This window comes from Coptis chinensis, chromosome 9, assembly GCF_015680905.1.
Source record: "Coptis chinensis isolate HL-2020 chromosome 9, ASM1568090v1, whole genome shotgun sequence".
NCBI classification, from domain to species: Eukaryota; Viridiplantae; Streptophyta; class Magnoliopsida; order Ranunculales; family Ranunculaceae; genus Coptis; species Coptis chinensis.
This window is the reverse complement of record NC_141464.1, coordinates 47,274,104-47,300,864: the sequence shown is the minus strand read 5'-3', so window position 1 is coordinate 47,300,864 and position 26,761 is coordinate 47,274,104. Positions and strand designations below refer to the sequence as shown.

The window sequence follows — 26,761 nt, the reverse complement described above, 5'->3', positions numbered from 1 at the left end:
GCTAAAATGTAACAGGTGTGGGTCGGCTTAATCCTCTAAATATTTCAAAAAAAACATATACCATTCACGAGCTCCAAGCCGTCTAAGTCACATCTCTATTTGTGCTGATTTTAGATCACAACACCAATTAAAAAAACTGTAGTTGACGGGCACCATCATTGTGTTGGAGCTATCCCTCGCATGATAATGATAAATAGGAGAGAAAGCAGTACTATTCGTGTGAATAAGTCGGAGCGCACGCGCTCGATTTGGCCTGGCCCAAAGCGCGCACGCGCCCTAGCCGTGAAAAAGAAGATAGTTTTTTTTCAGCCTCTCACGAAACAATGTTACTGGACTTTTGAGGGCGCGCCCTCGAATTGAGTCTTCTGCCGAGCGACACAGCTCATGCCTAAATTCGCGGACTTACGTTTTCTACAAGAATGCGAAATTGTGGATTACTATAAAAACAAGAATTAAGATTTTGGAAAACCTAAGTCTTAAATAAAAACCCAATTTTGAGAGCAACCAAAATTGAGAGGAAACATTTGCAAAGAGAAAAGCTTGTAAGGACATAGGAGTGATCTAGTAAGGTGGAGAGACTTGAAAGGAGTGATTGTAATCTTCCTTCCCACACTTATAAAAGGATTAGCTCTTATGGAAGTAGGCATCATTGGTCGAACCACGTTACATCTTGTGTTGTGGTATGCTTTACTTTTTTTGCATTATTATTACTTGTTTGTGATACTTGTTGATTGCTTGGAAGGTTGGGTTTGTTGTTGTTGATTGTAGTGAAAGTTTAGATTTTTGTCTGGAGTAGTAGTTTGTCCAATTGCAAGTTATCTTAGTGGGGATCGATTGGTATCGTTGTCACCAACAAGTGGTATCAAGAGCCAGATTAGATTAATCTAAGTTGTTATCCAAATTTTGCTCGGAAGGTGTTTGACAAAATTCTTGAGAGAAGGTTTGAGTTGAAATAGTTTGTAGAGATGGACCATTCTGTAAACACTCGCATGACTAGTCTGAATAGAGCAAACTATACTATTTTCAAAGCCAGGATAGAAGACTTGCTCTATTGCAAGGACTTGGCACAACCCATTGAGAATGGAGGAGTAAAACCATACACAATTGTCGCGGCTGAGTGGAAGACGCTTGATGAAAAAGTGATTGGGTGCATTAGACAACGGATTGACAACAATGTAATCCGCCTTGTATCCCAAGAGACCACCGCTTTCAGCATGTGGAAGACATTAGAAGACTTCTATGATAAGACTAGAAAGGACGCACAGAATAGCTCCTGTCACTCAGAGATCTTTGTTATAGAAAAGCAAGAGAGAGGTAAAAACAGAAAACCATCTCATTCTAGAGGTGATGACAAAAGAAAATCTAGAAGCGCGAGCAGACCTCCTAAGAAAGACTTGTCGTGCAATCATTTCGGTATCCATGACCACTTCAAGTATGAATACATAGAATTGAAGAGGGGTGAGAAGACTAGTATCGTACATAAAGACAAGTTAGAGTTGAAAGAAAGCACAACCGGTAGAGACGCCACAGTAATAGCTTCAAAAGGTGATGTAAGAATTGTGTCAGATGGTGACGAGTTATGCTTGAGCACTTCATGCCAGAGTACAGAGTGGGTGGTAGATACAGGTGCTTCCTATCACGTCACACCCCACGAGAGTTTCTTCACTACCTACAAATCGGGTGATTTTGGTGAGGTGAAGATGGGCAACAATAAAGTCTCAAAGATTATAGGCATTGGGGATTTTCATATAGAAACCAATGTCGGCTACACCTTGACACTCAAGGATGTAAGACATGTCCCTGACATTCGGCTAAGCCTAATTTCCGCTGGAAAGTTAGATGATGATTGCTTTCAAAACTCATTTGGTAATGGGGTATGGAAACTGAGCAGAGGTTCCATTGTAGCAGCCAAAGGGAAGAAAACTTGCTCGGTTTACAAGACACGGGCTAGTTTGTGTAAAGCTAAGTTAAATGCGGCACAAGAAGAAGTTTCCTCCGAACTATATCATAAGGGACTATGTCATATAGGAGAAAAAGGCATAGAAGTTCTTGCTAAGCAAAATGCCTTGTCAAACATCAAAAGTATGCATTTAAATAGATGTACTCACTACTTGGTAGGAAAGCAACACATAGTGTCTTTCCAAAGATTTCTCTCTCACAGAAAGGACAATGTCCTTGAGCTAATACACACAGATTTATGTGGTCCTATGAAAGTAAAGTCCCACGGGGGAGCTTTGTACTTCTTGACTTTTATTGATGATGCGTCAAAAAAGATATGGGAATATAGTCTGAAGACCAAGGATGAAGTACTTGACATATTTAAGACTTTCCATAGCATGGTGGAAAGAGAGACAGGGAAGCCTTTAAAGTGTATTCGCTCAGATAATGGGGGTGAGTACACTAGGCCATTTGAAGAGTATTGCAAGAGTCATGGTATTTGTAATGAGCAGACCGTTCCCAAGACTCCGCAACACAATGGAATAGCCGAGAGGATGAACCGGACTATTTTAGAGAGGATAAGATACATGTTGTCTCACTCTAAGTTACCTAGAAGTTACTGGGTAGAAGTAATGCGCACAGCTGTACATGTGATCAACCTATCGCCTTTGAAGCCTCTGAATAGTGGTTATCCAGAGACAGTAAGGTCAGGCAGAGATGTTAATTATGGATACTTGAGAGTATTTGGGTGCATGACATTTTTCATATTCCCAAGGATGAGAGATCCAAGCTTGATGACAAAGCTAAGCAGTACATTTTTCTAGTTATGGGGATGAGAAGTTTGGCTACAAACTTTATGATCCGATTAACAAGAAGGTAATCTAAAGTCGAGATGTTGTATTCTTGGAAGACCAAACCATAGTAGACTTTGAGGATGGTGAGAAGCTAGAAGCTTTCACTAATGATCTTGTTGATTCATAACCAGAAGTTCCTACTGTGGAACGTGTAGAAGGCATTGAGAATGCAGAGAACCATGAGTTTGAAGCTCATGATGATGATCCTATTGCTCATGATGGGATAGAACCTATTGATATAGAAGATGCAGATGAAGTGCATGAACCACCACCTGAGCAAGCAGAAGAATATCCTCCTGAGCCACAAGAAAATGGGGCAAGGAGGTTCTATAGATAGAGACAAGCTTTAACCAGGTATCCACCTCATACGTATGTTTTACTATCTGATGGTGGGGAACATATGTACTATCAAGAGGCTCTTAAAGGTACAGACAAGGAGAAGTGGTTGAAGGTCATGCATAATGAGATAGATTCTTTGCATAAAAATCACACTTATGACTTATTTGGGTGAGGACTCACACAAACACACCAATAATCTTGTTGGAGAGGTTGATAGAGAGTGAAAGAGATTGTACCACCAATGGCTACCTACGTATCCAAATTGTTCTCTGGAATCAAGTCTAAATAATGCACGTAGTTTTTTGTTTGAAAAATTGTTGGGTATTTATAGGAATCTTATTGCTTAAAATACCCTTTCCTTATTTGATGAGATATCTCCCTCTTTGTATGAAATCTTTCCAAAAGCTTCATATGGAAAAAATCCCTTGACATATCTCCAGACCTGCTATATATAACTTGGGTGCCATATTAGTGGGCAGTGTCATTGCTCTAATAGAGGGCATGCCCGAATGCCACACTAGTAGGCAAGCGGGACTGCCACTGTAGCGGGCAAGCAAGCCCGCCTCACTAGTAGGGGTGTAAAATGGGTCGGGCTGGCCCAGCCCCCTTATGCTATGAGGGTCGGGCCTGTAAGGGCCAACACTTGAATTATACAGCCCTTGCCCTCACCTCAGCCCCTTTTAGAAAACTATGGGCCGGGCCTGAGGGCCGGGTCTATGGGCCGGGCTGTACAACTTGTCAATTATTCAAAACTCTTGAATACAACTTGTTTAGACTTCATTAACATATTTGGTTTTTATCATATTTCATTAACTGATTAACATATTCACTACAAAAATTCTTGAAAACCTATCAAACTTCATTAACATATACAATAGAATATATGAATATATTCTATAGGATAGAGATATATCCATATAATGCAGCTGTATCCTATAGAATATATTTACATATTTTAACAATATATTCATTACAAGAGAGAGAACCTTCATTACAAGACTTCATTATATCAACTACTATACTTGAAATTTACATTTCTACCCTATGTAATAATAAGTAAAACTTAAAACCCTAAGAGTATTATACGTAATTTTGTTTAGAAAATCTAAATATCAATGAGGGGGCCTTAATCGGGCTTTGTGAGGGCTTTAGAGGGTGGGGTGAAGGCTGCCCTCATGTTTCCATATCTAGGCCCTTACCCTCCCTCAAAACATGAGGGTCGGGCCGCCCCGCCCTCAAATTGCATGTGGGCTTAAATTTGAGGGCTTTTTTTGTCTATGGGCCGGGTCGGGTTGGGCGGGCTGAGGGCTTGAGGGCCGTTTTTACACCCCTACTCACTAGTAGGCAAGTGGGACTGTCATAGTAGTGGGCAAGCAAGCACGCCTCATTAGTGGGTGGCTCTTATAGTAGTACCAAATGATGGTCGTTCGTAGAGGTACAAGTACACTGGTACATATACCGCCCCCTCTTTGCCGGATGGAATTAGTTCCTTGCGGCGAAGAATAGACATCACATTACTGCAAAAGAATGAAACAGTGTGATCGAAATTTCTGCGATGCCATGTGAATAACTTAGTTAAGGTTAACTTAACTTAGAATGATTTGTAATTGTGAGATCGACTGACCTAGCGGGTAACTCGGATCCAGTAAACTCAGTGACTTTGACCATGTGCAATTAATTACATTAGTAAGGGTAATTTAGTAAATGACAGCATATGATTGCTAATTGGACCCATGGAAATAAGGATGACGACAAATCAAATTAGGGAACATGGGCCTCACACTAATAAGCTTGATAAATGCTTGTTTAACTAAGAAGAAATTAATCTAAAAAAAAAATTGTGATCGTAAAAGAAGGTGTGTCGAGAATCGGTTGGGGTTTGCAAACATAGAGTTGAGGTGTGGGTACTTGCAAGCTTTGGCCTTTTGATATAGAAAGAGATATTCATGAAAAATAGAAAAAAGAATCTACCGACCTTTGAATTGGGAGATCGAATCGTGGTTGCCTGCCTATAAGAAGGTAATGTTATTTTGTACTTGTTGAATATTAAGTGCTACTCGTTCCAAGTATTTAAGGTTTCGTATACCTCAGGGCGATATGGTGAATGGGAAAGAAAATGGTGGTGAGATGAAGGCTAAAGCTGGTGGCAATACGCGGTGGACAATGATGAGTTTCGCTGGCGAGACGTTGCAACGTAGATGGATAGAGCGTACAACCTTACCAACAAACAAATTTGCTCGTAGTATGACCTCTGATGAACTAACAAGAATGTTCTGCTTGAAGAACTTCTGCATTGAGCAGCTTTCGGAATATGACAAAGGACACCCGGTGAAGGAGGGGGAATTAGTAGTGACTTTTGCACAGCTGGAGTATGGGTTGATGATACCTCTTGACAAGGAGGTGTCTCGAGTTCTATCTGTGTGGCGCATTCCACTGATTCAAGTGTCTATGTCGTTATGGTTGGTTTTTGCAAGGGCACGCGCTTTGGCCAAAGTATACCAGTGTCCCTTCGGGGCAGATGAATTACTGCTCTTGGTACGGCCGCAATGCTATATAGAAGAAGATGGGTCCTTAATGTTTCATGTGGAATGGGCATATCTAGAGATGAAGTTTAAAGGATTACCGAAGGGGTACCGAAACTGGGATAAGTAATGTTTCTTAGTACGTGGAAATTGGAACCCTTATGCAACCCGTGTCCCGAATAGGATTATAGGTATGGAACACGAAGGGTGCACTTGCACAATCACTATCTTGTGAATTATCTATATACTCTGGTTACTAACGTTTTTGTTTTTAGGTGATCAGCCAAGTATCATGGACTTTGACGTGAGCAGCGAAGCTTTGGAGCATCTCAGATTTTACTTTAGCATGGACAAGGACGAGAACATCTGGGACTTGTCATGGCCTAATGAAGTGGTTCGTAGCTGCCATTTTAGTGAAGAAAAATGTTGTGGACATGCCCTTGATGTTCCCAAGTGTCCATATGGGTCGCGACGACAGGCTCCCCAACAACAAGTAACCATGTTAGAAGCTCGACAAGTTGGTGATGAGCAGCGTGACAATGAGCAGAGGCCCCTTGTAACTGCGTCTCCCATTTTAGAAGCTCGCTTGAAAATGCAAAAGAGAAAAATAACAGATGAAGCTGCCAATGATGGCGTTGAAGAATTGAAAGCTCTTGAAGTACTCCCCAAATCTACTGCTTCAATGGAGAGGCGGAGTAAGCGCAAAGCAGACAAAGACTTTAACGGGACTCGCCGACTAGAAACTGTAGTTGCTAATGAGAGTGTGGAGGTTGGTGTGAAGGAAGTTACCTGGGCTTAAGGTACTCCAGATGATGGGCGTTGGCTGCCTCTTATTCCTTTGAATAATGAAGGTACAGGGAATAATATGTTTGTAATTGAAAAAGACTCTGAAATTATCCGGGGACAACCTCAGTCTATGGAGATAGAGCAAAAGTCAGCTGCCCCCAATGGTGCTATGGAAGAAAGAGCTATACGTGATACGACGAGTGTGTCCATACCTGTTGGAGATATTACCTCAGTTGAACCATCAGAACTTGTCTCGACAGTTTTTCTTGATGACGAGGTGATAGAGGCGTTAAGGCCTCATGCCGACATAGATTTTTCTGCTGAAATGGTCGAGGAGTATATGCATAACCAACTTTTATTACCAAAATTAGGATCCAATAACACGAAATAGGTAGAGGAAACTTCATAACTGTGTATCCTTGGGATACAGACGTTGCAAAAGGTAATACAATTATACATGTTGCCTCTCTATATTACTTAGCATGGCCTATTGAAATCGTATTCAACTCGTATACATATGTATATATCTTTGTTTTTGTAGGCTATGGAAAATTTCGCTAAGCTGATGGCGGTGTTAGAGAAAGGAAAACAAGCAATGCCAGGACCGCTGATGGCGGATTTAATACAGAAAGAGAAAGAGGAAGCAAAGGCTGAGAGTGCTAGAGCCCAGATGGAAACGATGGTTTTGCAAGAGAAGGTGGTAGCCTTGTTGTGCGAAAAGGAGGAGATGGTGCAGGCGATAAAAGGGAAAGATAAGGAATGTAAGAAGGCTATGAGAGAGTTGGGTGAGGAGAAGAAGACACTATCTGAACTGACTCTTAAACTCTCATTGGCACTGCTTGAGAAAGCTCAGCTTGAGGCTGTGTCAAAGAAGTGCATTGATATGATAAGTCGAGCGCGAGATGTTATGATCGAATGCCGCCTTGCAACATTATACTTCGTTGTACCAGACCTGCCCGAGGAAAGAGGTTTGCGGGATATTGCTTCCAAGTGCCTTTGAGGATGCAATTGAAGACCTTGGGCTTGAAGATGGAGTAGGCGAGGGCGCTATGGAATTGGGGGATGGTTATGATTCTTCGCCTTAAAATATGGCGATTTGGAGTAACATAAGTAGCTTTTGCGATCTTCTACTAGATATGGGTTAGATAGGTTGGAAATTTTTGCACTTCGTTTTTCTTTTTCTTTTTCTTTTTCTTTTTGTTTGGATGTAAAGGGAATGTGAGACGAATAAAATACTTATGTTGCGCCATAAATTTTGTATTCTTGTTGCAAATGATTGTACATGGACAACCCAGTGCAAAGAATTGAGAAAGATACTGGTTTGTATGAGTGGTCCATGTGGTCGATGCTTCTTCTGAGGTTAGCAATGATGTGTTGCTTGCCACTAATGATAGAAGGAGCCATAGATAGTTTTTTATGTTATGGAACTAGAACGTAGGACAAAAAATTATGACTCAGTCCATTTCGCTGCCATAGATTTTTTTTTTTTTTATGTATACTGGTGATTAGATTTATATCAGGTTAGAGAAAGTAAAAATTAAGAGTATACATAGCCAAGCTAAGATTGTAGGGACTATCGTCACTCTGGGTGGAGCCATGCTCATGACATTATATAAAGGCCCTACGATTGACATGGTGTGGTCGAGAAGCTCAGCGCATAGTGGAACCAGCAACACTTCCATAGCTCAAAATTGGGTTGTCGGGACGCTAATGCTCCTTGGCAATTGTATTGGCTGGTCTGGTTTCTTCATATTGCAAGTAAGAGTTTTGTTTTAGCCATAGGGTACAAGCCGTTGGACCGCAAACCAACTTATATTCGTGTGGTAGAAAAACATGGACATTTTATTGCAATCGAACAGCTTGATCCCTTTGCCCATTCGTTGAATTTTTACAGTAAAAAGTATACTCTTGCATACTAATATATCGTGTTCTGTACGCGTTCGTGTGTTCAGTCAATCACCTTAAAGGAATACCTAGTGTTTGACAAAACAACTTTGCTTAAAAGCCAATTAGCATCCTTTGCCAGCCTGAACTAAGAAATATTTTGCACTATGATGATGAGCTTGAATCAAATCATCTTTTTTGGAAAGACAATAGGAAATATGAAATTTAGGCCACTCCTGGTGTTTGACTACTTAAGGTTGCTCAGATGAATGTGATTTGAGGTTGCAGTGTTTAGCTTCTTTAATTTGCTAGCCAGTATGGCATGTTTGTTTATTGGAATTGGAATGCTTTGAATTAAGTGTCGGTGCCTGCACAGTCTCTTTTATAGTGAAGAACACCTAGGTGATAATGCAAAATTTGGAAAATAGAAATTCAATATTGTTGATAGACACGATAAACCATTTTGCATTTATATAGTCATTCCTGTTTGATTGCTATGTGATTTGTGATGAGTAGGGTAAGGTATTGCAAATGCCAACTCCATGACTTTCTAGTGCGTGGGGCAAGATGTTGCATATGCAAACCCCATGACTTCTTGATGCGTGGAGTAAGGTGTTGCAGACGCAAACTCCACGACTTTTTGATGCGTAGAGTAAGGTTTTGCAAATGCAAACTCCACGACTTTGTGATGCGTGGAGTAAGGTTTTGCAAACGCAACCTCCACGACTTTTTGATGCGTGGAGTAAGGTTTTGCAAACACAACTTTCACAACTTTTTGATGTGTGGAGTAAGGTTTTGCAAACGCAACCTCCACGACTTTTTGATGCGTGGAGTAAGGTTTTGCAAACGCAACCTCCACGACCTTTTGATGCATGGAGTAAGGTTTTGCAAACGCAAACTCCACGACTTTTTGATGCGTGGAGTAAGGTTTTGCAAACGCAAACTCCACGATTTTTTGATGCGTGGAGTAAGGTTTTGCAAACGCAAACTCCACGACTTTGAATTTGTGTAGGTTAAATACCAACCTCACCTAAACTAAGGTGGTGGTGACTAAACTATAGTGATTTGACATACATTGCTTTTGAGGAATTTATATACACTATGTGTGCCTTGCTGAATGGAAGTAAAGAAGTCAAATGTGGAAGAATGGAATTTTATTGATGATTTGAAATTTGAAACAACATAACTAGTTTGTCTCATGGACAAGCACTAAGGAGCTGTCAATCAAGCTACCAATTTGTACTAATTAATGGGAAACCAATTTAATGATAAAAATGCCTAAGATGGAGCGCATTCCATGGTTTCAGGAGAGGGGTTCCCGAAATTGTGCAAAGGAAATATGCTCCCTTAGAGGCAGTACGGTCAATGATAAGTGGTCCTTCCCAGTTTTTGCCTAGCTTCCCCGCATCAATGATCTTTGATTGTCTACACAAGACCCAATCGCCAGGATGAAAAACTTTCAAGCGAAGCTTCTTGTCATATTGCGGCTTGGTAATGGAGGAGACGAGCAATACTTTCCTCGCGCACTTCATCTAGATTGGCCTTTGAATGAGCTAGTAATTCGTCATTATGGCCATCATTTAAGGCAGCGGTGCGGGTCGACCTAGCAAAAAAATTCGTGGGTAATACCGCATCTGCTCCATAAGCCAGGTTAAATGGTGACATTCCTGTCGAGCGCTTTGGAGTTGTTCTATACGCCCATAAAACGGCTGGTAACTCCCTTGTCCACGTGCCTTTAGCCTGTTCGAGTCAACGTTTGAGGATTGCTAAAATGGATTTATTTGTCGCTTCGGCTTGCCCATTTGCTTGGAGGTGATAGGGTGCAGAAAAATTGTGTTGAATATAGAGACTAGCACAAAGCCTGTGTATTTCTTCTGCATCAAATTGCTTTCCATTGTCTGATATTAACTCAGTGGGGATACCGAATCGGCAAATTATATCCTTCCATAGGAACCGTTTGACGTTCGAAGCTTGTATGTGCACCAAAGGTTGTACTTCTACCCACTTGGTAAAGTAATCTGTAGCTATAAGCAGAAAACGAACATTCCCTGGAGCTCTAGGTAGGGGCCCAATGATGTCTAAACCCCATTTTGCAAATGGCCATGATGAGAAAATCGGGTGCAGCTCAGTGGCTGGAAGAGTACCCAAATGATAATGTTTCTGACAAGGAATATATGTCTGGGAAATGTTTTTCGCATCCAATTGCATATGAGGCCATCAATATCCTTGCGTCATTGCCTTATGAGCCAAACTTCGACCACCCAAATGATTTCCGCATATCCCTGCATGGATTTCTTGTAGCACGGCTGCTTCTTCCTGTGTTGTGAGACACCTTAGCATAGGAGACAATGAATTACCTTTCTTGTACAATTGCAGAGTTCCTGTGGATGAAGATACGAGTATAAACTTCCATGCGTCTCTTTTGATGCTATCTGTGATCTTGGGCTCTGAAGGGACTATGCCATTGCGTAGAAATGCAATGACCGGTGTGCGCCAATCGTCGATGTCTACCACGACGTTTGGGTAAGTGAAGTTGTCGAGCTCTTCTGCAATTTCGTCGTCACCTTGATCGTTACTTTCAGGTATGGGGCAGGATTCTGCATCATTTTTTTGAAGAGTCATGTTTCTATCTTTCTGGGAAGTGTCTTCACTGGGCTTGTCTTGTAGGGGAATATCATACTTCCTTTTCCTCGTATTGACAATATTAATGTCTGATGGTAGATGTTCCCTATTAATACTGAAAAAGCAACACGCGTTGATGTAGATGTCTACGAATTGTTCTAAGGACAAGTCAATGCTCGGGTCTTGCTGGAAATCAATGTTAACTTGTCTTGGTCCATCAATGTCTACTATTGTGGATAGATATCCTAAGGTGTCTGCATGTCGAACATCATTCTGAGGCCTTTGTATAATCTGGATGGTTTCAAACTGGTGAGCAAGTCTATGAATTAGGTCTAGGTATGCTGCCATGTTATCGTCTCGGGCTTCAAAAGAGCCGAAGAATTGCCCTGCCACCAACCGTGAGTCAGTGAAAATTTGTAATTTTTGAACTCCTAAGTCCAAAGATGTGGGCATTGCGTACATGACAGCTTCATATTCTGCTACATTATTGGAGGCCTTGAACCCAAAACGAACTGAGCGCTCAATGGATGATTTATCTGACTTGATAAAAAACACATCCTAATCCAGAGCCAGATTTGTTGTGTGAGCCATCCGTGTAAACAATTCATGAATCGGATGAAGGGTCAGTATGCTTTGGCGGGGCTTCCTCGCCCCCAACTATAGCTATTTCACTATAGATACCGTTGTCTTGGTTGACTTCAGGGACAAAATCGTCGATAGGGAAATTTGTCATTAGGGATGCAAGTGCATGACCGTTTTCTGAAATGCGAGGTTCAAAATTGATGTTATAAGCACTTAAGTAGATGTCCCATTCCGTGAGTCTACTTGATTCCTGGGCACTTCGGAAAACTTTGCGTAGAGGATATTCCGTGTATACTTTGATCAGTCTTCCTTGGAAATACGGCTTAAGGCGTCTAGCAGCATGAACCAACGCTAGAGCAATTTTTTCAATTCTCGAATATCTGCTTTCTGCCCCCATTAGTGTTTTACTAATGAAGAAGATTGGACGACTGTCTTCTCCATCAATGAACAAGACTGCACTTACTGCAGTATCTGTAGCGGCCAAGTAAGCTCCAACAGGTTGCCCTGTAGCTGGGCTGGCCAAGATTGGTGGCGAGACCAGGTAGTTCTTGATTGATTGATTGAAAGCCATTTTCACAATCATCATTCCACCTTGCTGAGTCTTTTAACGTCTGAAACAAAGGACGACACTGGTGCGAGTATTTAGAGATCAAACGATTTAGTGCTGCTAAGCACCCTGTGAGCTGTTGAATCTCCTTTTTTGTTTTTGGAGAGGGCATGGCTTGAATGGATCGGATCTGTTCTGGGTTAGCTTCGATGCCTTGACAAGTCATCAAATACCCTAGAAATTTTCCTAATATCAGTTCGAAAGCACATTTCAAAGGATTTAGCCGCATGTTGAATTCGTCAATTTTGTCAAAAATTGATTGTAAGTCAGAGATGTGATCGCCACTATGCTTGGATTTTACAACCATGTCATCAATGTAAGCCTCCATTGTTTTGCCCAACATATCTCCGAATATGGTGTTGATCATCCTCTGGTATGTAGCCCCTACATTTTTTAAACTGAAAGGCATAACTTGGTAACAAAAAATCCCTTGGTCATTGATGAATGCAGTTGCTTCTTGGTCTTTAACAACTAGCGGGATCTGGTGGTATCCTGAATACGCATCCATAAATGATAAGCGTGGGTAGCCAGACGTGGCATCTACCAATTTCGATATTCGTGGAAGAGGGTAGGGATGAATTGGCCAAGCTTTGTTAAGGTTCGTGAAATCAATGCACACTCTCATTTTACCATCTTTCTTGGGCACTGCAACCACGTTAGACAACCACTGCGGATATGAAACTAGTCGTATGAACTGAGTTGAGAGTAACCGATCAATTTCCTCTCTGACTTTGAGTTTTCTATCCGGGGCCATGCGCCTAGGCTTCTGCCGAACTGGCTTGATGGTAGGATCCATGTCAAGTGTGTGGCATGCAACTTTTGGGCTAATTCCTAGCATCTACTCGACTGACCAAGCAAAGATCTTTTTGTTCTTTTTGAGGAGTGCTACCATTTCTTTTTGTTTATTTTCCATTAGTTCTGCCGATATGAAAGTTGTTTCTCCGCCGAAATTCCCAATTTGAACTTCTAAGAGGCGGTCGATAGTCGGCGGTCCTTCATTTTATGAACTAATATTATAAATACTATGCGTGACTGATTCTAATTTAGACACTGCTTGCGAATTACTAAGAATTGTATTTCCCAGCATATCCGACTGACGATATTCCTCCAAGACTTTTTCGTGACAGCTGTGGGAAGCCATCTGGTCGCCGCGCACCTTACAAATTTTGTCAAGAGATGGGAATTTTATTGCCTGGTGAAAAGTAGAGACTATCATAGCCCATCTTTGTGGAGCGATCTTTTCCTAGGATTGCATTGTAAGGGGACTTGCAATTCATCAGGAGGAATTCAATGTTGATGGACTTGTCCATGAGCGTGACTGGTAGAGAAACTCTTCCTATTGGGGTTGTTGCGGTTCCGTCAAACCCAATGATTGGAGTATTTTCTGCAATAATTAAATTTTCTGACAGCTGCATGTTTTTGTAGTAACCTGCAAAAATGACGCTGACAAAACTTCCAGTATCTATCATGATGCGCTGAACTCGCCATAATCCAATGAAAGCTGAGATGACGACAACATCATAATGAGGATGATAGACGCTAATTAGATCTCTATCACTAAAACATAAGGGACCAGGCTCTGTGGTTTCTGAACGAATTCCTTCGACAAAGTCAATGTTATTGACGTGATAAAATTCCCGCAAGAAACCAAACTTGGCTCGTTGTTCACACTTTTTCCTTGTTCGTGAAACATCATTGATTTTAACATGACCAGCTAGTATGACATTGTGGCTAGCCATTGCTACATTTTCCTTCACAGTTTTTGAAAGCACAAACTTGTCTAATTGTCCCTTGTCGACTAGCCTCTGTATTTTTCTCTTGAGGGATCTGCACTCTCCTGTTTCATGGCCGAAATCATTGTGGAAGTGACACCAAAGATTTTTCTCACGTTTAGACTTAGTGTTTTCAGGCAAGGGTAGCGGAGGAAAAAGTAAGTTGCGTCCCTTGATCTTTTCATATATCGCATCGTACTTGGTATTTAATGGAGTGAGCTTCATTTCCTCACGAACTATGTTAACCTTGTTGTATTCTGACTTCTGTTGTGGCCCTTCCGATATGTTCTACTTCTGTTTGCCTTTACCTTCGTTTGAGTCTTTACTCCGAAAGTCTTTGTCTCTTAAGGCTTTTGATCTAACATCTTCCTCCACATTAATGAACTGCTGCGTTCGTGCAAACAAATCGGATTTTGATTGTGGGGGGTTCCCATACAAGGGAGTTGTAAATTCCATTTTTATCGAAATGGACTCCTTCCTTAACTGCATGAATGATCATTACGTCAGGAACATCGGTGACCTCTTCTTGCACTTAGCGAAAACGAATTACGAACTTTGTCAATGCTTCATCATTTTGTTGCTTGGTGTTGAGCAATATGTTGACATCCTTAGGACGTGTCCAATTATGTTTAAACCGATCTGTGAACTGGTTTGCTAATTCCTGAAATGATGAGATAGATTGAGCTGGCAAGCTGGAAAGCCAACATAAGGCTTCTCCTTTTAACATAGACGGAAAAAGTTTGCACAGGAAGGGGTCATCTTTGCGCCATAGAATTAGCCTACTTTTAAACTCCATAACATGATCGTTCGGGTCACCTCCTGCTTCGTTGAATGTAGGAAGGTCTAGCTGTTTGAATCCTTTCTGATGCTCTGCATTTTGTATCTTTAGGGAAAATCTCTTGACGGCATCTTCATTCACTGCAAGGTCTTTCCATCGTGCTTCAGTGACACCCACATTGGTCATTGTTTTCTTGATGATGTCTTTGATTTGTTGTTCCGTGAATGGTGCTCCTGTGGCTTCTAGATTTACGACTTGAAGAGTAACTTCACTACATTGCATCTCACGGTGTTGTCGCCCCCAGTTGTTACTTGCTTCTATATTTAGCTAGTTCCTTGGGCTGCAAGACCTATGCCGATAAAATGGGCTAGGCTGTCGAACTGGGGATCCATTTCTTTGGTGTCGCCATATTCTGGGCTGACCGTCGTTAACCTGTCTATATCGGTTTGCTGCATTCAAGCCATGTCTAAGGTCATGTTGCAATTCGTCTCTGAGGTCCTAATCTTGGCGTCCAGCATTGCGTCTTATGGTGGATGTTGTCTACCTTTCTGATGCGCTATGATCAACATTCAATGATCTTGTCATGTTATGACCACTTCTACACCTAGTATTGTTGGTATTTCGAGATCTGGATCGTCTTCTTGAATGGGATGAATGTCTGCTTGACCTTGAGTGATGATGCTCAGGGATATGCTCCAATAGATGGGATGTACCGTAATTAAATTGTAGTCAGTTAGATACACTCCGATTTTCACCAGATCTAGGAGCTTTTGCTGGTGTGGAAGATGCAGCATCGGTGTCATCCCTTTGTACTTGCTTCCCTTTGTCCAATTGCTTCTGCAAGTAGTTGCTATGCTCATTCTCTCTTCTGAACCTCTGACGTACTACTTCTAACGGCACGTCTTCATCTCCTATCTCCATATTTTCCGGATCTACTTTGTTTGCATTTGTAACATCTAGATCTTGAAGGTGAGTTACTGGAGCCTGAGATGGCAGACGTCTAGATCTGGGTTGTCGTGGCACTTGGAGTTGAAAAGGCTGACCTTGCAGATCTGCTGCAGCAGGTTGTTCTATCACCTCTTGATTGATTAGTACTTCCGGATTTTCGTCTTCTTGTTGTTGTTGTGTTCTTGCATTCTTGTTCGCCTGAGACCTTGTAGTTTTTGCCATTAATGGTGCTTGGAAGAAGGAACGTGGAAGAGAGCCCATCAATAAGGACCACGGACAGTGCCAATTATGTTTGGGTGAGGACTCACACAAACACACCAATGATCTTGTTGGAGAGGTTGATAGAGAGTGAAATAGACTGTACCACCAATGGCTGCCTACGTATCCAAATTGTTCTCTGTAATCAAGTCTAAAAAATGCACGTAGTTCTTTGTTTGAAAAATTGTTGGGTATTTATAGGAATCTTATTACTTAAAATACTCTTTCCTTATTTGATAAGATATTTCCCTCTTTGTATGAAATCTTTCCAAAAGCTTCATATGGAAAAAATCCCTTGACATATCTCCGACCTGCTATATATAACTTGGGTGCCATATTAGTGGGTAGTGTCATTGCTCCAATAGAGGGCATGCCAGAATGCCACACTAGTAGGCAAGCGGGACTGCCACAGTAGCGGGCAAGCAAGCCCGCCTCACTATTAGGCAAGCGGGACTGCCATAGTAGTGGGCAAGCAAGCACGCCTCATTAGTGGGCGGCTCTTATAGTAGTACCCAATGATGGTCGTTCGTAGGGGTACAAGTACACTGGTACATACATGACTTAGTTAAGAAATCGAAAGGAAGAAAAATTCTCAAGAATAAGTGGATCTATAAAGTTAAGCATGAGAAAAATAATCCACACCCAAGGCACAAAGCTCGCCTTGTTGTGAAGGGATTCGATCAAAGGAAAGGTATTGACTTTGATGAAATTTTCTCTCCTATAGTTAAGATGACTTCTATCAGGGTGATATTAGGTCTAACTGCAAGTATGAACCTAGAGGTTGAGCAACTAGATGTCAAGACATTTTTTCTTCATGGAGACCTTGAAGAAGATGTGTACATGGACCAGCCAGAGGGGTTTGAGGTCAAAGGCAAGGAGCACCTAGTATGTAAGCTGATAAAGAGTTTGTATGGGTAGAAGCAAGCACCGAGACAGTGATACATAAAGTTTGATTCCTTTATGGTGAAGCATGGCTACATGAAGTCCGCTTCAGATCATTGTGTGTTTATTCAGAAATTTCCAGATATGTATTTCATAGTGCTCTTGTTGTATGTGGATGATATGTTGATAGTTGGCCAGAACATCAACAAGATATCCAAGCTGAAGAAAGACTTAAGTAAGTCCTTTGAGATAAAGAATTTAGGTCAAGCAAAGCAGATACTTGGTATGTGGATCACTCGTGACAGAAAGAATGGGAAGTTGTGGCTTTCTTATGAAAGCTACATTGAGAAGGTGTTGAAGAGATTCAACATGGATCAAGCGAAGTCAATCAGTTGTCCGTTTGGTGGCTAGTTCCACATGACCAAAGATATGTGTCTAAAAGGTGAGCAGAGTCAAATGGAAAATATTCTTTATGCATCCGCAGTAGGCAGCTAAATGGATATTGAGATATCTCAAGGGCACTTCCAAAGCGTGTTTGTGTTTTGGTAGAAGTAAGACCTTGCTTGAAGGCTGCACTGATGCAGACATGGCAGGTGATGTTGACTCTATAAAGTCCACCTCTGGCTATCTGTTTACTTTTGCAGGGGGAGCAGTTTCTTGGCAATCTAAGTTGCAAAAGTGTGTTGCCCTCTCCACTATAAAAGCCGAGTATATTGCAACCATTGAGTGTTGCAAAGAGATGCTATGGATGAAAATGTTCTTCGATGAACTAGGGCTAAAGCATAAACAATTTGTAGTTCTATATAACAGTCAGAGCGCCATCCATTTGAGCAAGAATCTAAGTTTTCATTCTAGATCTAAATACATACATGTACGTTATCATTGGATTAGAGAAGTTTTCGAAGACAAGCATTTGTGTGTTAAAAAGATCTATACCGACAAGAACAGGTCGGATATGATGACCAAAGTCTTACCGAAAGGTAAGTTTGATGTTTGTTGTGCTACCGCCGGAATGGTAGCACACTCCTCCTGTTGATTTGGGAATGCACAGAGGTATCCACCCTCACTGTTCTAGAGGGGGAGATTGTTGGAGTTATTCATCACATGAGAATGAGGAAAAGGAGAGAAAGGTAATGTTAGGTGAATGAATAAAGTGAACGACGATTGCTTTCGATTTGGCCTGGCCGGCCAGCGCCAGCCTTTGCGTGAAAAAGAAGATAGTTTTTTTTCAGCCTCTCATGAAACAATGTTACTGAACTTTTGAAGGCGCGCACTCGAATTGGTCTTGCCGAGAGCGCGCATGCACTCATGCCTAAATTTGCAGACTTCTATTTCTACAGTAACCGCGAAATTGTGGGTTACTATAAAAACAAGAATTAAGGTTTTGGAAAATCTAAGTCTTGAATAGAAACCCAATTTTGAGAGCAACCAAAATTGAGATGAAACCCTTGCAAAGAGAAAAGCTTGTAAGGAGAGAGGAGTGATCTAGTAAGGTGGAGAGACTTGAGAGGAGTGATTGTAATCTTCTTTCCCACACTTATAAAAGGATTAGCTTTTGTGGAAGTAGACATCATTGGCCGAACCATGTTACATTTTGTGTTGTGGTATGCTTTATTTTCTTTGCATTATTATTACTTGTTTGTGATAGTTGTTGATTCCTTGGAAGGTTGGGTTTGTTGTTGTTGGTTGTAGTGAAAGTTTAGATTTTTGTCTGGAGTAGTAGTTTGTCCAATTACAAGTTATCTTAAGTGGGGATCGATTGGTATCGTTGTCCCCAACACATTGCCCGCTGATTCATAATAGCACCAATACTTTTTTTTTTTTTATTGCACCTATTTAAATCCAAACCGGCCATTCTAATAATCTTAAAGAGTCTATTTAGTCAAACTTCCAGAGCACCTCGTTCTACATAATACATCATTTGCTTTTCATTCAACAATGGTTGAGTCTGATCTCCTATACTTCACACTATGTGCCATAATTTTGGTGTTATCCACACTAGCCATTAGGGCCATCTTTTGGAGGTCTCAGAATCGCCTCCCACCGAGCCCAATAGCGCTACCAATCCTTGGACATCTCCACCTCCTTGGTCCAATCCCTCACCAAGCTTTCCACGATCTTTCAACCAAGTATGGTCCTCTAATTTACCTCCTCCTAGGTTCTGTACCATGTGTTTTAGCTTCCACAGCTGAAACAGCCAGGGAATTCCTTAAAACTCATGAACTTAGCTTCTTATCTCGACCTTCTTCCTCTGCTGTTGATTACTTGACATATGGTTCTGCCGACTTTTCTTTTGCTCCACATGGAGCTTACTGGAAATTCATGAAGAAGATAGTTATGACTGAGCTCTTAGGTGGTCGTACACTTGACAGGTTATTGAACGTTAGGCGTGAAGAGATTCGACGATTCTTGATGTTGATGCTGCGTAAATCTGATACAGGTATTAAAAAAGTTGTCAAATCGTACTAGTAGATACTTTGAGAGATAATGACCGTAAAATACATCCAACTTTCGTGTTGGTTTCAAATAATGTAACTTTACGGCTTGCTTACATGGAATGTTAACGAAAACCCCAAACCTGAAATGCCTTCGTGGCAACCTCCAAAACCATGATGGGGAAAATATCAACCAAAAAACAAAACGGTAACTTAGGGGCTGTTTGTTTTTTTTGGATTTAGCATTCAGTGGTGCTGGATGATTAGTTTTCAGCATTCAGCCACCAGAAAAGTTGGTTGTTTTTATTTTATCTTCACTTTGGTCTTCAGCGTTCCGCGACAATCTTCTTCCTGAATGCTGAATCTATTTTTTTGAGTTACAAACTTCCAGCCTTACCTTTTCATCTTCAATCATGCTAGAGAGAGAGAGGATAGGATTTTTCTTTATTTATGGAGAGAGAATGAGAGATACGAGTGGGTTTTCTGTTTCTGAATTTGAGAACGATGGGTTGGGTGGCTATACAATGGTCTTGGATGCTACAATTTATTATTACAACTAATTTCAAAGCAAGGCCTATCCGTTTTTGTTTTTGTTTTTTTTTTTTGAGAAAATTGAGCCAAAGAAACTTTTTCCAAGCATGATGCCAAATTGTTATAAAAATTGCCCACATTTTAATGAAGTGGCCAAGTTATAAAAATTCAATTCCAAGCTCAATTTTCACACAAATTAAAGCTGATGCCAAATTGCCCAAATTCTGTTGCATAAAATTGTTTATTGGTAAATGATTTTTTTTTTTCTAACTACTTAGCATGAATCGAAAAGGTACTTTTTAAAAAGCTTATTGGGTAATATCGTCAAAAACATTTGTATTCAGCATTCAAAGCGAGCAGAATACAAACAAGTTTTCAACATTCAACATTCAGAGTTCAGCATTCATAGGCTAAAAAAACACAAACAACCTAATAATTAAAAGAAATGGTTAGCAGTATTTATTTACCCTCTCAAGATGAGCCAATTAGGATTTGCCCCCCACTATATGGGAAATTAGGGTCTCCCCCCTCCAAATACACACAAAAAAAATACGGTCAACCTAAGTTGACTTTTTTTTTTTGTGTACTGGGGGGTGGGACCCTAATTTCCCCATCTAGTAGAAGAAAATCCTAATTGGTTCATCTAGTGGGGGATAATACTAGTTAACCCTAAAAGAAATTGAGTGAAAATATTATTTTATTGGATTTCACTTCTGATCCATATATGCACCTTCACTTGTGTATACTTGACTCAAAATCCACAAAGTCTTTGCTTTAAAACTCGGTGACTCGACAACAAGTTCACCTGGACTAGAAGGTCATCTTCATCATATCCTTCAATTGGTAAGCTTTCGATCTTCACTTACCGAACTCACTCTTCCACCAGCTAGAGCATTCCCAATGCCAATAGCATTTTGTTACCTCTAGATAGAATTATTTACCCTCAAAGTGTTCTTGTTTTGGGTAAGCTACCATATAGGTTGTCCAATGTAAATGTGACTATAAAAACCGGACAGAATCTAAGATCCTGTTTGAAACGATCTCGTCTGAAAGAAAAAAATGTCGAAAACAAAATAAATGACAAAAACATGCGAAATATCAGCAATAAAAAAAAAAAAAAGTACTATTGAGATTGAATCTAATATTCCAACTGTTTATTAAAAATATATGAAATATCAATTATTTGCAAAATATCCCCTTTGAGTTATTAAAAACATACGAGATGAGATGTAACATTTTGTGTGGACTTCACAACTATGTAACTATCATGGCAACACTTGCTCCAAAGTGACCCTTGTGCCAAAGTGACTCTGCATTGGGAAAATGACCCTCATTTGCCAAAAAGAGCTTCCCAATGCAACAGTGACTATAGTCATCGCTCTTCACTATGTAACTATCAGAACAACACTTGCTACCCTCAAACTAACATAGTAAAGAGTGACATCCATAGTCACTCTTGTATTGGGAAACTCTTTTTGGCAAATGAGAGACACTCTCTCATTTTCTAAAAAGAGTTTCCCAATGCAAAGGGGTGACTATGGATGTCACTCTTCATTACGTAACTTTGAGGGTAGCAAGTGCTTTCCTAATAATTATATAATTGTGAAGTCTGGACGGAATCATACATTCCGTCTCACTTGTTTTTGCATATTTCTCGTCGACATTATTTTTTTGACAGGATGTTTCATTCCGTCTTGCGTGTTTTCGACATTTCGAGTTAAAGAAGGAATGTTTCATTCTGTCTCGTATGAGTGTTTTTTCCTTCAGACGGGATGTTAAATTCCGTCCGGTTTTCAAAATTGCCCTTGCATTGGACCCCTAGTAGTTTCACCAGAAGAGTATAACTTTGAGGGTAAATAGTCCTATGTGGAGGTAACAAAAAACTGCTCGCATTGGGAATGCTATTAGAGTAAGGGCATCTCCAATAGGGGGTATAAACCGTATAGAGTGGAAATTTTATACCCCAAATATAAAAAAACTCTTTCCAATGGGGGTGTTATACTGTAGGTAATAGAATATTAGTTGATAGAGAGGGTGGGGAATTCTCCCTCTCGCTATCAGCTAATAAAAAGCCCGGGCAACACTCGAACAGACGTCTGAGTAAAAAAAAGCTTTGGATGTCACTTGGAGTGTCGTCCCTATCTATTTCTAAAGTCACAATTTGAAAATTTTAAACTCGGACGACACTTGAAGTTAAAGTGGGACGTCATTTCAAGTGTCATCCGAGTTTAAAATTGAACTTTTTTACACTTCTCCTTTGGAAACAATAGAGAGTGGATATTTATGGACTATACAATAATTTGCAATTAGAGTTGTAAAATCATAATGATATCTAGATAGAGACTTATGTGGAGGTGTACTTTTACACCCGCCATTGGAGATGCTCCACCTGGTTCTCTCCCATTAGGCCATTAACTATTTCTAACTTAAAAATCTCAAATTTCTAGTTATAAGCAACAATTTCATCTCTGGGTCCACACCCAAATCGTTTTCTAATTTTAAATGATCCAAACACTTGCTACAACCAACTCACATGTTCGAGTCCTCGCTCTTTTAACAAGCTTTCTTCGCTTAACAATTTCATTCTTTGTCATAATCATCTCGCTGGTTCACCTTCATTCGTCTCCTCAAAAAGCTTTCTTCTTCGTATCAATTTAAACATGATAATCTCTTTGAGTCTCTTTCACACTTTTCTTCTTTACCTTCTTCACTTCTAAATCTCTCTCCTTCATTCCAGTTTTCAAGTCCGGTAAACCGGGTTTTAATGAAATTTAACACGATAAGTCAATGAAATTATAGTCCATGGCACTAGTTGGAAGTCTGAAATTTCATATGAGATGACGTGTCAAGGTTTTTAGATTTGGAGATTTAGTTAACACTCGACATATATCAATTGAAACATTTTGAAAGTTCACTGTTTTTTGAATAAAAAAATATGAAGCCAACATATTAGGTCATTACAGTTGATGTGGCATACACGCTTTTGGGAATGTCACAAACTCATTCTCTTGTGTTTATAGGTGAAAATGTGTCAAACCTAAAGTCATTTAATTGTTTTAGGAATGCAAAAATCAAGTGTTTGTGATTTATTGGTCTTCATTCAAGGTCAACGTTAATACTTGTTGAATGACTTGAATCTAATCCGAACTATTTGTTGAACAACAGAAGAGGCAATTAATGTTGGTGCAGAGCTGATAACAATGGCCAACAACGTCATATCTAGGATGATGATGAGTAAGCGGTGTTCAGGCTCTGAAAAGGAGGCCGATGAAATTAGAAGTTTAGTGCATGAAATTCTAGTGCTTACTGGGACGTTCAACTTATCCGATTTCATATGGTTGTGTCGTAATTTGGATTTACAAGGCTTAAAGAAAAGGTTTGAAGATTTACATGTGAGATTTGATAACCTGACAGAGAAGATAATGAAGGAGCATGAAGAGATTAGGAGTAACAAGAAGGAGAATGGTGAGGGAGGTGAAAGAGTCAAAGATCTTCTTGACATTTTACTCGATGTTGCAGAAGATGATAAAGCAGAAATGAAATTGAGTAGAGAGAACATCAAGGCATTCATTGTGGTAAGATTGCTATTTTGTCAATCCTGATTCAAGTTCCTGCATTTGGTCGTTACTGGTAGTTTGCCAATGAGTTCAAAATTTTGTGTCATGATCCCTTTAGCATTCACATTGTTTGTAGAAGAACTCAAATTGTATGCCTTGGGAAGGGAATCAACTGATGGTATTTGTCTAATACAGTCTTCACAAATATACTGAAAACAAACCATTTTTTTTTTTCCACAGGACATTTTTGCTGGAGGTACTGACACATCCGCCAGCACAACTGAATGGGCTTTAGCAGAACTCAAAAACCATCCAGACATGCTAAATAAAGCAAGAGAAGAGATTGACTCTGTAGTTGGAATGAGCAGATTGGTGGAAGAATCTGACATTCAAAATCTCCCATATCTCCAAGCAATTGTTAAGGAGACACTAAGGCTACATCCAACAGCTCCCCTTATTTTAAGGGAATCAACTGAAGATTGTACAATAGGAGATTACAACATAACAAAGGGCACTCGGCTATTTGTTAACGTTTGGGCAGTCGGGAGAGACCCAAACCATTGGGAAAACCCACTTGAGTTTCGTCCAAACAGATTCCTCACTGAAGAGGGAACTGGGAAGAGTCAGTTAGATGTTAGAGGACAACATTTCCATCTGTTACCATTTGGGACTGGAACAAGAGTTTGTCCTGGAGCTACATTGGCATTACATGTTGTACAAACAACACTTGCAAGTATGATTCAATGTTTTGAGTGGAATGTCGGGGATGGAAAGAATGCAACCGTTGATATGACTGAGGCTCCCGGACTAACACTGCCAAGGGCACAACCGTTGGTATGTAAGCCAGTTGCTCGCTTTAATCTCTTGCCATTGATTTGACAGGTTTACACACGATTCTTTCCAGCAATGACAAAGATGTATGTCAATGCAGTTTCAATGGCAGCAAAATTCTTGGCAGATCCATGAAATAAAAGACTCATTACAAGTGTCTTAATGCAGCAAGCTTTCTTTATGGCTTTCGAACCCGTCCTACCAACGGTTCTGTATATTAAATTACTAGGTATGCCGAAGCCACGGATGTCGTTATTGTTGGTTTTCGTTGAATTATATCAATTATATCACTCGTTCTACGAAAAATAGAATTATATCAATCAAATGTTTGTTTATCTAAATCATACTTGGGCAAACAATACAGTGATTGCATACTTAAACAAACTCATTCCTTCGCGGAGGAGACACTGTTGTTTAATAGTAATGTAGTCATCAACCAAAGATAACTTTTACAAAAATTTCTTTCTCTTCTTCCTTAAGCCGCCAGAGAGAGTTGTGTTATTGTTCTAGTAGATCGAGTAGCCTATTGAAGTGTATATATCGGTCATTGAATCATGTTAGTAGAGACGCATGTGAAGCCTTTTACACTATTTGAGGGGGCAAAATCTCTTCCTAAAGATAGTGTATCTACGCACTTTGACTGTTCATGTTTTTTTTTTTTATAGGTGTTCATTATCTGTACTTTAGTTCTATTCGATTATCTAACCCTATTACAACAAGTATCCCACACACACAAAGTAAAGTGTAACACTTAATATTCTTCTTCTCCACTTTGCACACACAAGTAGTTTGAAACACAAATGAGAATTCCAACACAGTCGTCCATGCATTTCCCTAACCCAGTGTGTGAGGCTTTCTTCGTCGTTGTCCCTTGGACAGCACAGATGTCCATGCATTTCCCTTATAACCCAGTGTAGTTAATATTCGTGGGTTGGTTAGGAGTCTACAATATTGGTTGTCAGTTTATTTATAGCTATGATTATGAAAGAACCTTTATCGAAAAAAAAAAAAAAAAAGTAAGGTAGTGGGTAGTTCCTTGCTACTATCTAGCAAGTGAAAGCTTCTGAGTGGATAAAGAATGTAGGCTGAATAATATTAACTTCTTTCCACAGCGATGTGATTGGAGGAGGTTTCATTTATGAAGAACACTAGCAAGCATCCGAGGCAGGTCAATCACATTATGAAAAGCATTAGAAGGCTACTGTATCCATGTGCCACCATATATATGCACCTCTGTAAACAACCATCGTCGGCTACTATTATAGCGTCACTTGCTACTATGTACAATGCCCAAAATTATGGCATGTCAGCGTCGCCCATAATTATAGAATGCATGCACTGCCCAAAATTATGGCGTTCGTGCGCTGCCCAAAATTATGGCATGCCAGCGCCGCCCAAAATTATGGCATGCCTGCCCTGCCCTACCCAATATCATGGCATGCCTGCCCAGCCCAATATTATGGCATGCCTGCCCAGCCCAATATTACGGCATGTCTGTCCTGCCCAATATCATGGCATGTATGCCCTACCCAATATTATGGCGTGCCTGCGCTGTCCCAAATTACAACACCATAAGCTAGATATAACGGGTTCAGATTTTAAAAATATATTTGTTAAGATATGCTTTCATATTAAGACTTTACATAATTACAAAAGATTTTCTAGCAATTAATGAAATGATATTTTTCATTATTATCCTATAAATACCTCATTCCTTTGAAACAAAAAACTACGTTTATTTGAAAGACTTGATTCCGAAAAACGAGTTGGATACGTAGGCAGCCTTTGTGGTACAGTCTCAACAATTCCTCACAACAACCTCCCTAACAAGATCGTTAGCGTGTTTGGGTGAGTTCCTACCCAAACATAATTGGCGTCGTCTGTGGTTCTTACCAACGAACCTTCTTCCACGTTTTCTCCTCCAGACTCCATTAATGGCGACTACTATAATATCTCAAGTAAGTAAGAATACAAGAGCACAACAACAAGATGAGAACAACTTACCAAATCTTGAAGTTCCAATCATTCAAGCTCCACTAGATCAACAAAATCCTCTAGATCTGCAAGCTCAGCCTTCACAACATCAAGTGCCGCGACAACCAAGATCTAAACATATACGACCTCAGGCTCCAACTTATCATCTTCAGGATCTAGATACTGCAAATGCAAACGAAGTAGATCCAGGAAATAAGGAGATAGGTGATGACTATATTACATTATAAATGATGTGTCAAAGGTTCATAAGAGAGAAGGAACGTAACAACAACTTGTAGAAGCAACTAGATAAAGGGAAGCAAATACAAATGGATGATGCCAATGTTGCGTCTTCCACACTGTCAAGAGCCCCAAAATTCGGTAGAAATCGGAGCATATACAACCAAAGAAAAAACAAGAACGACATATTCCGCATATTGGAACCTATAAGTGAAAATCATCCAAATCAATCCAGGTCAAGCAGTCGTTCATACCATCCGAGGAACCAATCTGACTCTCGATATAACCAAGATGATATACCTAGCAATGGTTATGGCACAAGGCGTGAAAAACAACATGACACATTGTCAAGTAGCCATCATACCTCTCGAGACATTCCAAAGTCATCAGGCATTAGTCACAGCACGTCAAGAAGATTTGG

General features: G+C 40.3%; 2 protein-coding genes across 3 annotated transcripts; one reads left to right on the top strand and one right to left on the bottom strand.

Annotated features, from left to right (window-relative positions):
* Nucleotides 1-13,303: 13,303 nt before the first annotated feature.
* On the bottom strand, nt 13,304-14,362 carry LOC147476337 (uncharacterized). The gene is made up of 2 exons (XM_086585701.1): nt 14,215-14,362; nt 13,304-13,971 (listed from the first exon to the last, which is right to left on the bottom strand). Exons 1-2 carry the CDS (start codon nt 14,360-14,362, stop codon nt 13,304-13,306), a joined length of 816 nt encoding a protein of 271 aa, XP_086441827.1.
* Nucleotides 14,363-18,626: 4,264 nt separating this feature from the next.
* LOC147476336 (cytochrome P450 93A3-like) lies at nt 18,627-24,467 on the top strand. 2 transcript variants are annotated; one of them, XM_086583951.1, is made up of 4 exons: nt 18,627-19,212; nt 22,904-23,313; nt 23,536-24,129; nt 24,227-24,467. In XM_086583951.1, the coding sequence occupies exons 1-4, from the start codon at nt 18,711-18,713 to the stop codon at nt 24,287-24,289; spliced, it is 1,569 nt and encodes a 522-aa protein (XP_086440077.1). In that variant the 5' UTR covers nt 18,627-18,710; the 3' UTR covers nt 24,290-24,467. The 2 variants fall into 2 exon arrangements, with proteins under 2 accessions (XP_086440077.1, XP_086440078.1); XM_086583952.1 differs by having other exon boundaries at nt 23,536-24,467.
* The last annotated feature ends 2,294 nt before the right edge of the window (nt 24,468-26,761 follow it).